Source organism: Giraffa tippelskirchi, chromosome X (genome assembly GCF_054371585.1).
Source record: "Giraffa tippelskirchi isolate mGirTip1 chromosome X, T2T-mGirTip1v1.2.pri, whole genome shotgun sequence".
NCBI classification, from domain to species: Eukaryota; Metazoa; Chordata; class Mammalia; order Artiodactyla; family Giraffidae; genus Giraffa; species Giraffa tippelskirchi.
In genome coordinates, this window is record NC_137289.1 from 137,124,428 (window position 1) to 137,139,047 (window position 14,620).

Here is a 14,620-nt window from a genome sequence, read left to right on the forward strand (position 1 = left end):
CCTCTTTCAGATGTCTTCTCTGACACTAAAACTCAGACAGGATTATGGGTGGGAACTGAGTGACATCCACCTGGGGATTACTCGAGGCATCCATGCTTCTGAGGCAGACACGAGGCTGGAGGAAGGGCTGTGAGTGTGGAGGGTAATGTGACCTTGTAATCACTGCTGGAAAATCAAATATTCTACCTTCCAATACAAACATGCTAGTCTATTTATATTTTAATGCAGGTTCTTGCTTTAATCATCCTTTCTCTCTAGTTATGTTTTAAAAAGAAATGGAATGTAATTACCTGACAGAGTCCTTTATTACTAAACTTTGAAAGTATATTTAGAAAGCATATTTGGGATATAGATTTTCTTAACAAGTATATTTTAAGAGTATAATCATAGCCTTGTATCAGGTGATGATCATTTTTTATTCATAAGGTATGGTGACTCATCATTTAGTATGAACAATGTAGAGGTTTGTTAATCGCCAGCACTGTAAGATAGAGTGAAAAGTGGAAGTGTTAGTTGCTCAGTCGTGTCCAACTCTTAGCGACCCCATGGGCTGTAGCCCACCAGGCTCCTCTGTCCATGGGATTCTCCAGGCAAAAATATTGGAGTGGATCTCCAGGAGATCTTCCTGACTCAGGGATCAAGCCCAGGTCTCCTGCATTGCAGGCAGATTCTTTACCATCTGAGCCACCAGGGAAGGCCATAAGATACAAAGATGTTGGTATAAATTCAGTATTTCTTTTAAATCTCTGAATTATCACTGTCTTTACCCTTTGGTCTTTTTTTTTTTTTAACTAAAAAAAAAAAAACCCACAATCATGCACACATACACACAATTAGAACCATCTTTGCCCACAACCCCACAACGGACAGGCTTAAGTGGCAACTTCTCTGTTCCTCTTAGCGAATGGAGGCCTGAGGCAGGGTCTTAGTCACAGTTCACTGTTGCTGTATCAGCTGGATCCCTATGTGCCTTTGCGAGCTCCTGGTGCAAATCCCAGCTCTCCCACTTAAGCAGCCGACAGCCAAGGCCAAGTCCCACAGCCCCTCTAAGAACTGATTCTTCTCAGCCCAGAACAGAGAGGTGGTCACAGGAGTTAAAGAAGGTCACTTTTGTAAAAGTGCCAGCAGAGCACTAGCACAGAGTAGCTGCTCCCTTTGCTTGCTTCAGATGAGCTTAGCTGAAGCATGGTCAAGAGAGAGCTACCCAGAAAGCTGATGGCACAGGGTGCAGAGACCAAGAGAAAAGCCACAATGAGCTGGGCTGTTTCAGTGACCAGGACGGACCTCTCCTTTCCCAGCCTGGGCCTTTGTCGTGAGTCGCTGGACTCGCCCCTTTCTTCCCACCCTCCCATCCTTGACTCACAGCTGGTCTCCTTCCTCCCTGCTCCCTCCACTTCCACTCCTGACCCCCTGCGGGATTGCTTGTCACTGCCATTTCCGGGAAAGGGTGCCTCAAAGACACAGGAGACATTGCCTAAGCCTCCACCACATCTGACAGTGCCACACAGGTCCACCTCTGAGGCATTCTGCACTTTTTTTTTTATTGAACAACAGTGCCAGAGGCATTTTAAGTCAATCATTTTAAACCGGACTCCAGTCTCTTGTAGATGAGGGAATGTCATGCCAGCTGGTGAGTCCTGATGCAGCTGACTCGCTAGTAGTTGTGCTTGGGCTAATCTCCTGTTTGCTTTGTCTGCTCCCTTTCACCCCTTACGTGATGATGGTGGGCAGTGGGGCAGACTGCCTGCCTGTGGCTGGCAAACACACGCCAAGCTTGCACCCTCTTCTCCCCGGACACAGCAGGGCAAGACTGAGAGCTGGGCCTCCCATGGGTGCAGAGCAACCCGAGGAAGTGGTGGGCTCCTTGCCCCACCTGCTTCTGCCCTCAGAGCCCCAGGAGACCTCAGTGGAGATCAGGGACTCTGCACATGCAGCCTGGTCGTCACTGCTCTGCTGGGGCCGAGGTCCGACTGGCATTCTCGTGAGGGATCTTTGGAGGGGATGGATAGCTCTCTGCTGCAGGAGCCTTTCCAAAGGAAAGCCTTTGCATTTGCCTCCATGGTTTGCTGGAGACCTTTTGGGAGGGCTGCTCCCTGCTTGGCACATGGCTGTGGAGACGTTCCACAATGCCAGGATTATCTCAGTCCTTTCTGTCAGGGTCCATCTCTGTCAACCAGGGAGACGCCTCTATGGGAAGATGGTTCACTCCATTTTGCTCCTCTGGCTTGCTGGAAAGTGTGTTCCAACTCTTGCCTCTCTGATCTGATGTTAGGACCTCATAAAAGGCTTGTTGACGCCTCACCTCCCCACCAGCCCTGCCCTGGCTCCAGGTTCCTAGGGTTGTTGGTCTTGCTGTGGCTCTTGGTAACACCTCACATCTGTGCAGGTGAGCCCTAGACTCAGCGTGGATGCCTCCTCTCTGACACCACAGATGCTCCCAGAGGTGTCAAAGGCTAGAAGGTAGGCAGGCCTGTCCTAGGGAAGGGGGAGTCCAGTGTCCACTTGACAGCCTGACCTTGAGCTCATTCTCTCGCTGCAGGCTGCCTTCTCCTCAAGGTGGGTTCTTGAAATCCTCACATGCCACATAGCTCCCAAGCATCAAGCTTCTGGAACCAGAACCTTAACCTCCCTGGGTTAAGGGTGACAGCACAGTGTACTCACCTTTCTCCACTCAGGGAAGTATAGTTTCATGACTAGGAGCCAATTCTTTGTTCCTCCTGCTAAACAGATAACCAGGAAAGGCCTCTTTCACAGAATACCTTCATCTCTGTAAGTTACTTTAACACATCACAACTTCTCATCTTCTTGCTTGATACCTAACAAAACCCACAAGGCTGATTGTAAAAATGAGACCTCTCTGAACTCAACTAAATGAAAACTTCCCTAAGATGAGAGCTGGCTGCTCTTAGAGGGCATTGGCTGGCATAGGGCCATGGTGATTACGTGGCTTTCTAGCCAGATGTGGATGTGTTTCCAGAGAAAAAGGCCCTCCACAGAGCCCTGCTTAGGACAATTTGGGGGCCTGTGCCCATGCTATCATCCCCAGAATGCATGGAGTAAGGGCAATGGGGAAGGTGTGTCAACCCCCTACTCCTGCCTGAAACAACTGTCTGGGTAACAGTGGCCAGGCCGAGCCCTGCCGCAGACTTTTTATACTGCTTGGCCAACTCAGAGCGTCCCCTTGGTCGTGGTTCTCCTGTAAGTTCATCCAGGCATATCTCGGGCCAGAGCTCAAGGGGTCAAGGGTGAGTTGCCCTCATTCCTTCCTTCCGTTAAGCTCCACCCGGGAGAGGACATTCTAGGGACAAGAGTCTGCGTTGCTCTTTCACCATCCTCCGTTGATGATCAGATGATACTCAGGAGAGCCAGAACTTGGCAGGATTTGTAGTATGCAGCTCTGGTATTTATTAATACTGTTCTTCTGATGTGATTGAACTTTCTCAACATGCTCACTCATGCTCAGGCTTTCTTCTAACCAGTGGTTCTCAGTACCATCCCAAGACCAACAGTACCAACATCGCCTGGAAATTTGTCAGAAATGTATTCTCAGGATGTTCACCTTGGACCTGCTGACTCAGAAACTCTGGTGGTGGGGCACAGCAGCTGGTGTTTTAACAAGCCCTCCAGGGGATTCTGATGCAAGCTCACTCACGTTTGAGAATCACTGCTCTAAATTGCCATGTTAATAATCCTCCTCTTCAAATTTGGATCCAGTTAGCTTTGGACTTATTATGCTTGCTATCATCTTGTAAACTTGAATGACCTGTAATATAGGTAATATCATCCCCATTTTATAGACAAGGGAACTGATGTCCAAGGACAGCATCAAATGATTTACTCAGGATCATGGGGCTAAAAGATACAGGCAGAAGTGGGATTTGAATTCATATCTTCTGACTCCAAATCTAGAATTCTTTACAGTCTTATCACAGGAAGGAACAGAAAGATCCACACACATACTATGTAATACGGGACTAAAAAAGACTAATCTCTAATAAGAGTGAAGTTTTGGTTTGACATGTTTGGGAAAAGCATCATCCCATTCTGACAACTTTGGGTTTTATAAGCCCACTTACCATAGAGCTTGGTTTGTTGTTCAGTTGCTAAGTCGTGTCTGACTATGTGACCCCATAGACTGGAGCCCACCAGGCTCCTCTGTCCATGGAATTTCCCAAGCAAGGATACTGGAGTGGGTTGCCATTTCCTTCTCCAGTGGATCTTCCCAGATCAGGGATCAAACCCACATCTCCTGCATTGGCAGTCGAATTCTTTACCACTGAGCCACCAGAGACCTTGGTTATCGCCTATTTTTCATCATCTCCCCCAAATAGGATGACACAAAGTGATTGTGTCTTCTCTCAGGGGTAATGTCATTTTCATAAGCCTGCTTATGGTTCAAAGGAATGAATCTCTCACAGTAGAGTTTGCAGCAGCTCAGTGGATTGGGGATGGATGACAGGTATTTTTTCTAAAGGGAACTTATTGACTCAGGAGTAGGTCTGGCTGTGGATGGTATTCCCTTATGGTTATGCCCCTAGATAGCTGTTCAGTGATGTGGCTGGCTGATCAGTCTTGGTGTTCTAAGTTCTCATTAGTGTCCAAATACATGAGTAACTATCTTGTGAGGTCCTTCTGGCATGTAGGCAGTCTCCAATAACCCACTCCATACTAAATTCACTCTGAGGTGAAAAATTTCAACACTTAAATTAGGTCATTAGTTAAATCAGTTCACTTCAGTTCAGTCACTCAGTTGTGTCCAACGCTTTGCGACCCCATGAACTGCAGCACGCCAGGCTTCCCTGTCCATCACTAACTCCTGGAGCTTGCTCAAACTCATGTCTATTGAGTCAGTAATGCCATCCAACCATCTATCTCATCCTCTCTGGTCCCCTTCTGCCTTCAATCTTTCCAAGCATCAGGGTCTTTTCCAATGAGTCAGTTCTTCCCATCAGGTGACCAAAGTATTGGAGTTTCAGCATCAGTCCTTCCAGTGAATATTCAGGACTGATTTCATTTAGGAAAGTTAAATAATTGATGTTAAATCTACATAATGAAATACTGTTGAGCTCCAATCTTGAGTGACCAGACTTCAGTCCTCAAATAGTTAAGAAGTTCTAGTTCCTCCAAGCCCCTATCTTTTCTTGTAGAAACTGCTGGGACTGACTGTGAGAATTTAATGGGCCAGGGTCATGAGGACAGGATTCTGCCAGGAAATGCACACTCATGATTGTAGAGTCTCAGCCAGAAACTAGTGCACAGTTAATAGCAAATACAAATCTGAGATTTACAGGAGAAAAGAAATACTCTTTCTGCTCATAGGTCCCTGAAGAGGCCATCTTTTAGTGCAGTGCTCTTTGGAGGAAAAATTATGCAGCAGAGTCTGGGATGTGGAGAATGCTCATCTCATTGCTCTGGTATGGACAGAAGGGTAGATCCACTTGCCTCCTAAGTGGCCTTTCTGTGTTTCAAGTGAGTGAAATAAAGGTGCCTTTCCCCACTTCTTAAGTCATGGTCACTCCTTTGGTGCTGCTCTAAATTAATTTTGCTCACTTCTTTATTTAAGCCATGAGAAAATAATATCTTTTGGGTTTGAAGTTCGACTAGGATTAGCCCAGCACCTCAAGGTTAGTTTTATGAGGGTGAAAAGGTGTCCATGTAACTGCTTACCCTGCGGACTTTCTCCAGTGGAGGCAGGGAGTGAATTTGGGATTTGCAGTGTCATTGAGGTTGTGGGGAGCACATAATTAGGACAGCTTCACTCCAGTGCCGGGGAGAGATTTGCCAGCAATCAGGCCCAACTTTATGAAAAGAACAGTTGGGTTAGTACAGGGGCGTGCTTTTGGTAAATGCTCTGTTAGGAGAGAAGCCTGGTTGTTGTTTTTATCTTCTGACTAAAAACTGTTTAGTTCTTCCTCCCTTCCCCATCTACATGTGAGAATACATAAATCCTTAATTTTGTAGTCATGAGTTTCCCTACTCTTGTGTCTTTTTAAATTTTGAAATATGCAGTATTATCCCCAGAATACTATGTATCATGAGCAGAAAAGTGTTACAATGGAAAACAGTTAATTCCCCTTTAAGAAGTTCTAAGATGAAAATGGGACCTTGTAAAATAGACTTCAAAGTCATGGTGTATCACCCCAAAAAATTATGCTTAAGGCTACTAAAATTCAAATTATATTTTAATTTCAGTTTGCTCAAATCATAGCGCTGTATGCTTTTCAACTCGAGAGGATGCAGTTGGTTCTAGAGTACAATTCCAGTTCTGCTGGATGGGATTGGTGTCAAGGAGTTAACGCTGGCTTGGCACTATTCTTAACCAAATCAAAGCCTGGCTGCTGCAGCAGCCGCCTCTCTCCAGGGAAGGGAGAGGTGTTGGCGCTGGGAGCCCGCAGTAGCCGCAGCGTTTACTCTCCGCCCACTAAGAAAGCGCTGGTGTGGTGGGGCGAGCACGCGTGCCTGGGTTTTGGATGCAGAGCAGAGAGCCCTGTCTGGTGACTCACGCCCACGCAGAGGCACAGCAGTGCGGTGGGGCTGGGTGCTTATTGTTGCTCTCTCTTGCATGAACTGGACAGGAGCGGCTGGAGGCGATGATGCGCAGGTCTCTGGAGCGCTCGCAGCAGCTGGAACTGAAGAAGAAGTGCTCGTCGGGAGGAGCATCACTGGCTACCGGGCCCGGAGGACGTGATGGTGAGTGAAAGACTGTCCCTGCATCGCGGGGCCCAGTGGGGAAATCTCAGGGCAGGAGGGGGAGACCATGGGCAGGCCAGCACCCACAGGATCTGGGGGTGCTTTATACCGGTCTGCAGGTACCTTTTTCAGATGTGATGTTTAAAGCTGCCAAGCTTCCTGTGTATGCATTTCTTGTGAAGGAGATCTGTTCATTCTTCTTGCTTGCAAGCAGCAGTTGATACAGTAACTGAGCTTTGAGGTAAAGCAAAAGAAAAAGCAAAGAAAATGAATGTAGAGCCTGGTTAATTGGATCCACCTAGCAAGCCCAGAGGTAACCTGATTTCAGGGAAGGTCAGTGGCTGTGGACTAAGTCATGGCTACAGCTTGACTGGGAAAGGCTGAGCAGCAGTAACCCCTAAAGGGGACTGGGGTTCTTCACTCCACATCATTTATTTCTGTTGCTCTTTCAGTTTTTTTTTTCAAGGTGACTTATTTATTTCATTATCCAGTTCATACTCATCTTTAAATTTTCAGATGTTTAATTTAATGTATGGATTGTTACTAGTCCCTGGGTGGCTTTGCCATCTTTTTAGTGTCGTCTTTTCTGTGTCTGCCATTATGTTATGCAGGAGTTGTATACCAGCTCTTTCCGAGAGCAAATGGGTTTACATGTGTGGTACAGTTTCTTGACTTTATTATATTGTTCTTACGACTGAAGCGACTTAGCATACACAACCTTTTGTCAGCGAATATACTTTTCTGTTTTAATCTGGAGAAGTTAACAACCCATCCCAGTTACTTTTCCTAATTTCCTAATACAAGCTAGAGTCAACCAGAAATTGGAACTTTTTTCTTTTACCTCTCTTTGGTCTGATTTTTTTTTGCTGTGTAGGTGAATCAGGAAATACCCCACCCCCTCCTCTAGGTTTAGCAGCCAGCACCCTCCCTCTGGACCCAGGGACCACTGCCGCCGCCGCTGAGTCGACCAACGGTATATCTGAGCATCACTGTGCCATGGCGTTTTGTGATGACTGTCCCGGTCACCCTCCTCCATCATTGTCTGTCTTGAACACTTTTGCAATTGATTTCTTAGAACTTTTTTTCTAGAGATACGAATGACGTGCCCATATTTCTTTCTTCATCATCGTGGAACATGCATGCTTTACATACTAGCACCCTGGAGACATTTCATCTTTAGCTCACTAACTTCTGCCTTGAAAATGTTGTCAGTGTTTGACTTCTGTGCATTTAGATCTTTAACACTCTCATGTATCACTGGTTTTAGGGATTAAGTAGTAGTGTATTTCAGTCACTTCTGGTCACCAAAACCTATAATTATACAGGGTTAGGTATAAATGTTACGGACTCCTATAGAGGCATTTGAGTTTATCAGTACTAACACTGTGAATCCAGACAAGGAGATAAATTGGCTTTGTTCTTGATTTCCTCTCTCTGATAGGTTCTCTGTTTTGTATACAGGCCTGGGAAATTCTTAGGATCTAGATCAAGAACAGAACTAGCAAATCCTTGCCCCCATTTAATGATGACTTCAGAAATTCAACCCATCTTTGGCTGGCAAAGAAAAAACAAGATGTAAAGGATACAATATTTACCACTTACTCAGAAGGTCAAATTATAGCAGTAGGAATAAATATCCTTGGTTTCCAGCATTTCTTTGACAAAGAATAATTTTTATTGGTGCTGCTGAATAGCAGTCTTTGCTGCCTGGACCACATTCATTGTCATGTGGGCACTGGCCTTCCGCCCACAGAGAGGGGCAGGTAGAATTGACAATTACTGCTTGGAAATCACACCCAGGGCCCCAGGCCAGGATGAGTGTGATATGTGACCAGAGCCCTCTTTTTAAGGGAACACCCAAAATCTCAGTAATCAAGATAAAAGAATATTTTAAACAAAATCACTGCAGAACAATCCATGATGAACAAACTATTGAATTTCCAAAGACTAGTACCATGCTGAGCCATATGGGAGCCTGAGGCAGAAGGGGAAATATGTATCCCTAGAGACACGATTTTATGTAATTTCTAATGGTTATTTTTTTTCAAAATATTGAAATACTTGAAAAAATTTCTGAAACACTGAAAAGTATATTAAAACTCATAACATTTTAAGTATTTTGTTTATACCCAAACAGTATCATTTTACTGCAGTCTAAGTTATTTAAAAATTATTTAGGGTCATCAGTTGGTCAGGAGAAATTGTCATGCATGGCACTTCTTTCATTTGAAAACAAGATGAATAGAAGAGTAGATTTTGAAAATATTATTGATGAGTTTGCTTCCTTTAGAGCCAGGGCAACACATCTTTCCTTTTGCCTCAAGCTCCAACACAGCTTGGCTGGTACTGTCAGCACCTCTCCAGTTGTTGTGATGGTTTCCTTTACAAGCCTGTCTAAAATAATGGCTGAAAGTAAGAGCACCAGACCCAGGACCACATGTTGAAATCCTAACCATAAACAGTCAGAGCCTTTTGAGAAAGGGCCATTGTGACCCCGTTTCTTGATAAGAGCAAGAAACCAGCTGCTAAAGGTTGTTCTGCTTTAAATACAGCTCTTTGCTTTACAAATTACTCCTCTCTGCAACCTGAGCTCTAGATAACCTCAGAAAAAGTCCGGTTTCAGCTCACACAGTCTCAGTCAGATCGTAGAACATTTGGCAGTGGTGATTGGTCTCTCAGTCCAGGTTGGTTTTGTTTTCGTGTGGTCTGAATATACTTAAAAGTCCCTGGACACAAGGAAATAGTTAGCTGGTGGGATTAACATGGCTTTAGTTGAACAGTTGAGTGAGTTTGAACATTTGAAATCAAAGAGAAGCACAAAGTCGAGCAGTGAAAGAGAAGAACTTGCTTCAAATGGATGGGTGCTGTGGCCCAGGCCTTCTCAGACATGCTCAGTAGAGAGCAGGGAGCTGGAGGCAGCGTGCTGTGCTGCAGTGGTTTCAGAGGCGTGTGGATGAGGACAGGAAGAACACTTTGGAAAATGTGTTTCTTGGTTGAGAGTGGTGTGAATACCAATGTCTTTAATGCGTTTCTCTGCAGCATGTGACACACTTTCAACATCAACCATGAATTTGCCAAAGCAGACGGAGCCTCCCATGAGTAAGCGCCTGTCTTCATCCACTGCGGCAATATCCTATTCCCCAGACCGAGGCAAGTGAACGTGTAGACCTGGTCTCTCCAGTTTTCTTCTTTCTAGTGTGAGCATTGGTGTTAATGTTGGTCTTTGTGAGAGCCCCTCTTTTGAGCCTTCTTCAAATACCCCCGATCTCCTAGCCTTGTGATCTGTGTGTGGGAGCCCCCGGGCCTCACTAATGGGACTTTGGAAAGTGGCATTGCTCTTTAGAGCCAGGTCATTGTTGGAAAGGGACAGGAGTTAATGCTAGTCTCCCAGTCTGAAAGAGACTTCCATTTTCCACAGTGCACATAGACGTTATCGTGGCCTGGAGTTAATTGACCAGTGGACAGATGTGACTGTTAAAAAAGCAACTGCCCAGTTATTGGTGCGCTATTGTTGGTTAGCCAGACACAGCGAGATTGATGAGGCAGAGGTACGTGGGAGACTCAGATATGTGAAAAAATGGGGCTCTGCTCTTGTCTGTGATCTGTAAGCCTGCTCATTTCTGTTTGGAAAACAGAAGTTCAGAACTAATATGAAATCTTTAAAAGGGCGAAAGGATGGGTGGCATTTTCTGTTTTGAGGTGGGAGATGATGGTTATAGGACAGTGCCAGTTTCAGAAACTGAATAGATTCAAAATCAGCCGTGTTCTAATGGAGGCTCAGAGAAGGCACTGTAAGTCTGAATTGTTACCTTTTAGGGTACGTAGGTTAAGGAAGGGAGGGAAGCTCTCCATGCATTAAATGCTAATCTTAGCATCAATGAAGAAGTGTCCTGTGCCGGTGGAGTATTTAACATGTTGAGTCATCACCAGGGGTAAGCAGGATGATGTTTGTGACTTTGAAGATCCCAGTGTGACTTTGAAGATGCCAGTGTGCCTTCCTGGTTTTTTTCCTCTGGCTTTAACTTTGCACCTCCAGCACAGAGGTCTGTCCTGTGTGTCAGAGAACCCGTGAGTGTCAGTGTTGATGATTTCTGATGCAGTTCATGGGTAAGTGCTAGAAACCTTGAATTAACTAAGAGCTGGATGAGAAAACATCTACATACTTTTAACTCTATATATCTGTTCTATTTGTATGTCCTGTATGTTTTCTTTTTCATTCATTCATATGGTAACAGATTGATGTTAAATTCATATTTGCATTGATTAATGTATAAAGATAATCAGTATGATATTTATATATTGTTGGCCACTCAATTATCTGCTTGTAGATTATTAATTGAAACTTTGAAATTCCCAAACCATTTTTCTGGCTAGTGGATACCCAAAAAATATAAAGTAATTGAAAAGTTAATCTATTATCACACAATGTGTTCCAAATCATCAAAATGACATTTCAGTCACTAAATTTTAGAGTATGAATACTGCTACTTAACTTCCATTAAAGCTGATAATTAGTTGGCTATTTTTATTTCTGTGTTTCTTATTTAATCTTTGCCCTTGTTTATATGGGAAAAAATATGAAAGGATGCACATTTCTACATTAACAAAATCAGTGTATTATAAAATATTTCCTAACAGATGACCTAAAACAAGTGTTTTGTAGGCGTAATCTTTTTTTCAGTGTTAGAGCTACTTTGGTGAGTAAATGGTTTCTTGAGTCCATATTACATCTTGAAAGATGGGCTAAGTCTCTTCTGGTGATACAGTAATTCTGCAGTACCATATTGAATGAATTCTGGCACCCCAAGAAAAGTAACACACTCTCCCAAGCTCTAAATGACACATAGTCCATTTTCTTTTACTGTGACAAGCTCCAAAGTCATCCTTTGTTACAGTATTTTTATTTTCCACATTCATTCTGCCACCCCAAAATTGATTTGCATCAGGCACTGTGTTGTTTTAGGCATTTTATTTTGTTTTGATTTTGCTTTTTAAAATTTTCATTTGATTCCATCCCTCAGCTCATCACACGCACCCTAGTCCCATGGAAACATTTCTTGTTATGCGACTGTTGACACCCACACAGGTTTCTTTAGCCAGAAGCAGAAGTACACTCATACTCTCTGAGCAGGCCAATGACTCAGGTAAAAGAGGCCAGGCGGGTGACACTGAGGAAGGTGCCCCAAGTGGTACTGGTCGGCCTATGAGTTATTCCTGAATTTTTGTATCTTGCTTCCCATTCCCTGGCTTCATGAAATGTCTTCAATGGTTAATAACATTTTCTATCCACCAGTATTTTACTGTTGCTATGTTTCTTGTCTTCCAAGTGTTACAGAGGTGAGTAAATTATTTTATGATTGAGGGCATGTGGATTAGGAAAAGAAATCCATTTCATGAGCTATGGAGGTTAGTAGACTTTTTTAACCAGACAGTTTGGTAAAAATAGCCTTTACACTGCAATCTCAGAAATCCCATAACTAGCTCTACCACTTACTAGCTCTTTGGGTAAGTTAACTAACCTCTCTAAGCCTCTGTTCCCTCATCTATAAAATGGAGTTATTTTAAATTGGCATGAAGGTTAAATGAAATAGCACAGTGCTGGGCACAGTAAGCACAAATATCTAGAACCTCACTACTCAGGCTCCACCAGATCTGCACACTGAAGTCCAGGAAATACTGGGCCACATCATCAAAGCCTTTCCTTGACCAAAGCAGATCAGACTGTCATGGCCCAGTGAACGGGGACTAGGGTTCTCTGTTTGCAAATAACGCCATGCCCACATTAGGCATGTCTGGTCTCCATCTCAGTTCCCAAGATACAGTGTATTCAGTGAGATAACATATAAATGACATATTGTCCTCTACCTTGTTCTGTCTGTTTACAGGTAGTTGTGCAGAAACAGCACAGCAGAGAATATAGAAAATGGCCAGTAAGCACATGACAGGATGCTCAACATTCTTAGTCATTAGAGAAATGCAAATCAAAATCGTAATACCATTTCATACTTACTAGGATGACCAAAATTCAAAGAAAAAAGATAATACAGTTGACTCTTGAACAATTTGACAGTTTGGGGTACCAGCCGCCTCAGTCTGCATATAACTTAATAATCAGCCTTCTGTCTTGGTTCCCCATACAGACTCAACCAACCACAGATAGTACTGTAGTATTTACTATTGAATAAAATCTGAGTGTAAGTGGACCCATGTGCTTCAAACCTGTATTATTCAAGAGTCAGCTGTAATATGTATTGGCGAGGATGAGGAGAAATTACAGCCTTCATACATTATTGTTGAGAGTGTAAAATGTTGCAGGCACTATGGAAAACAGTCTGGCATGTTTTTAAAAATGTTAGAGTTGCCACATGAACTAGCAATTCTCTTTGATGTAGAGTCAAGGAAATTGAAAACATACACAGTAAAGTATACAAGTCTTAGCATTATTCATATTAGCCGCAAAGTGGAAACAGCCCAGATGTCCAACAACAGATGAATGGATTAAAAAAATGTATTTATTTATGAAGTAGAATATTATTCAACTGTGAAAAGGAATGAATTACTGACACATGCTACATGATGAACCTTGAAAACATTATGCTCAGTGAAAGAAGCCAGGCAGAAAGTGCCACAAGTGATATGATTCTATTTATATGAAATGTCTGGAATAGACAAATTCAGAGTGACAGTAAACAAGTAGTTGCTAGAGAGGAAGGGGAGTGGGTGCTTAATGGGTACAGAGTTTCTTTTGCAGATATTGAGAATATTCTGGAATTAGACCATAGTTATGGTTGCACAACCTTCTGAATATACCAAAAGCCACTAAATTGTATACCTTTAAAGGGGTGACTTTATGATATATGAATTAGGTCTCAATTAAACAAATAAACAAAAAATTCCTGGGAAGTAGGAAGTATCCCCATTTTGAGAACAAAGAATGCATCAGGAGGACCACTCCTAGGATCAATGATTCTCTAGGAGGTCTCAGAGCTGTGATTTATCGCAGCAAATGGCTACAGAGCAAAGTAGGTAAAGGGAGAAACTGCATGGAACAAAGTCCAGGGAAGAGCAGGCACAGGCTCCCAGCATCCTCTCCCGGTGTAGTCACACAGGACACATTCCCTCAGCAATGAGTTAGGACATGTGTAAAGTGTTGTCAACCACAGAAGCTCATTAGACACTCAGTGCCCAGAGTTTTTATTATCACATGGGCACCCTCTGCCAGGTCCATGCTCAAATTCCAGACTCAGAAGAAAAGCACATGTTCAGCATAAATCATAATGTTTGTACAAACAGCTTAGGTACAGTGACCTACACATCAGTTAATGGTGAGAACCCTTCTGCAATCCAAGTTTCCAGATGCTTACAAGGGTCAACCTTATGAACAGGCCCTTCCAAGGACAGCAGTTAGGCCTGCTATGTTAACTGTCTCTTGTACAAGGGAATTGACATTTAGAGAGATTAAGTAACCTACCCAAGGTGAACCAGCTATTAGGTGATGGTGCTAGGTCCACCTGGCTCCAAAGCCCAGGTTTTTAATTCCTGAAATGACCTAGACTCTTGAGCATTGAGCATGGGAGTCTTTTAAGATAGCATCTATTCTGCATATACTAGAAAAAGTATGGCAGTATTTTGAGAATGTGGATTGCTCGTGTCACGTTTTAACTGAAATGTGATGTTCTTCCCAACTCTCTGCCCTCCTTCAACTTTTCTGTCTGTTCTCCCTGTGCCTCTGGCTTTTATACTGTAACTTTAGTATCCCTTGCCTGTCCCCGTGTAGCTCCTGCTGGCTCCCTTAAATCTTCCTACAAGTCTTCTCCCACTCGAAATGTCGAGAGGAAGAAGATCGCATCTACATCTGGTGGAGGAGAAGCTGGGAAAGGCACCCCTGCCGGAGTGGAGGCCTCTCCAGTAGGTTTCTACCCATTCACTC

The 14,620-nt window shown here is 43.6% G+C and overlaps 1 protein-coding gene across 11 annotated transcripts in view; it reads left to right on the forward strand.

Moving 5' to 3' along the window:
• The window catches only part of MAP7D2 (MAP7 domain containing 2), a 101,699-nt gene that overhangs the window by 50,600 nt on the left and 36,479 nt on the right, over positions 1-14,620 (forward strand). For 4 of the 11 annotated variants that reach the window (XM_081566005.1, XM_081566006.1, XM_081565998.1 and 1 more), the window contains exons 4-6: positions 6,576-6,690; positions 9,730-9,840; positions 14,468-14,598. In XM_081566005.1, coding sequence (XP_081422131.1) covers positions 6,576-6,690; positions 9,730-9,840; positions 14,468-14,598 — 357 coding nt within the window. Of the gene's footprint in view, positions 1-6,575; positions 6,691-7,564; positions 7,664-9,729; positions 9,841-11,711; positions 11,835-14,443; positions 14,603-14,620 lie in introns of all 11 variants that reach the window. The other 7 variants (XM_081566000.1, XM_081565995.1, XM_081566002.1 and 4 more) reach the window with 6 other exon arrangements.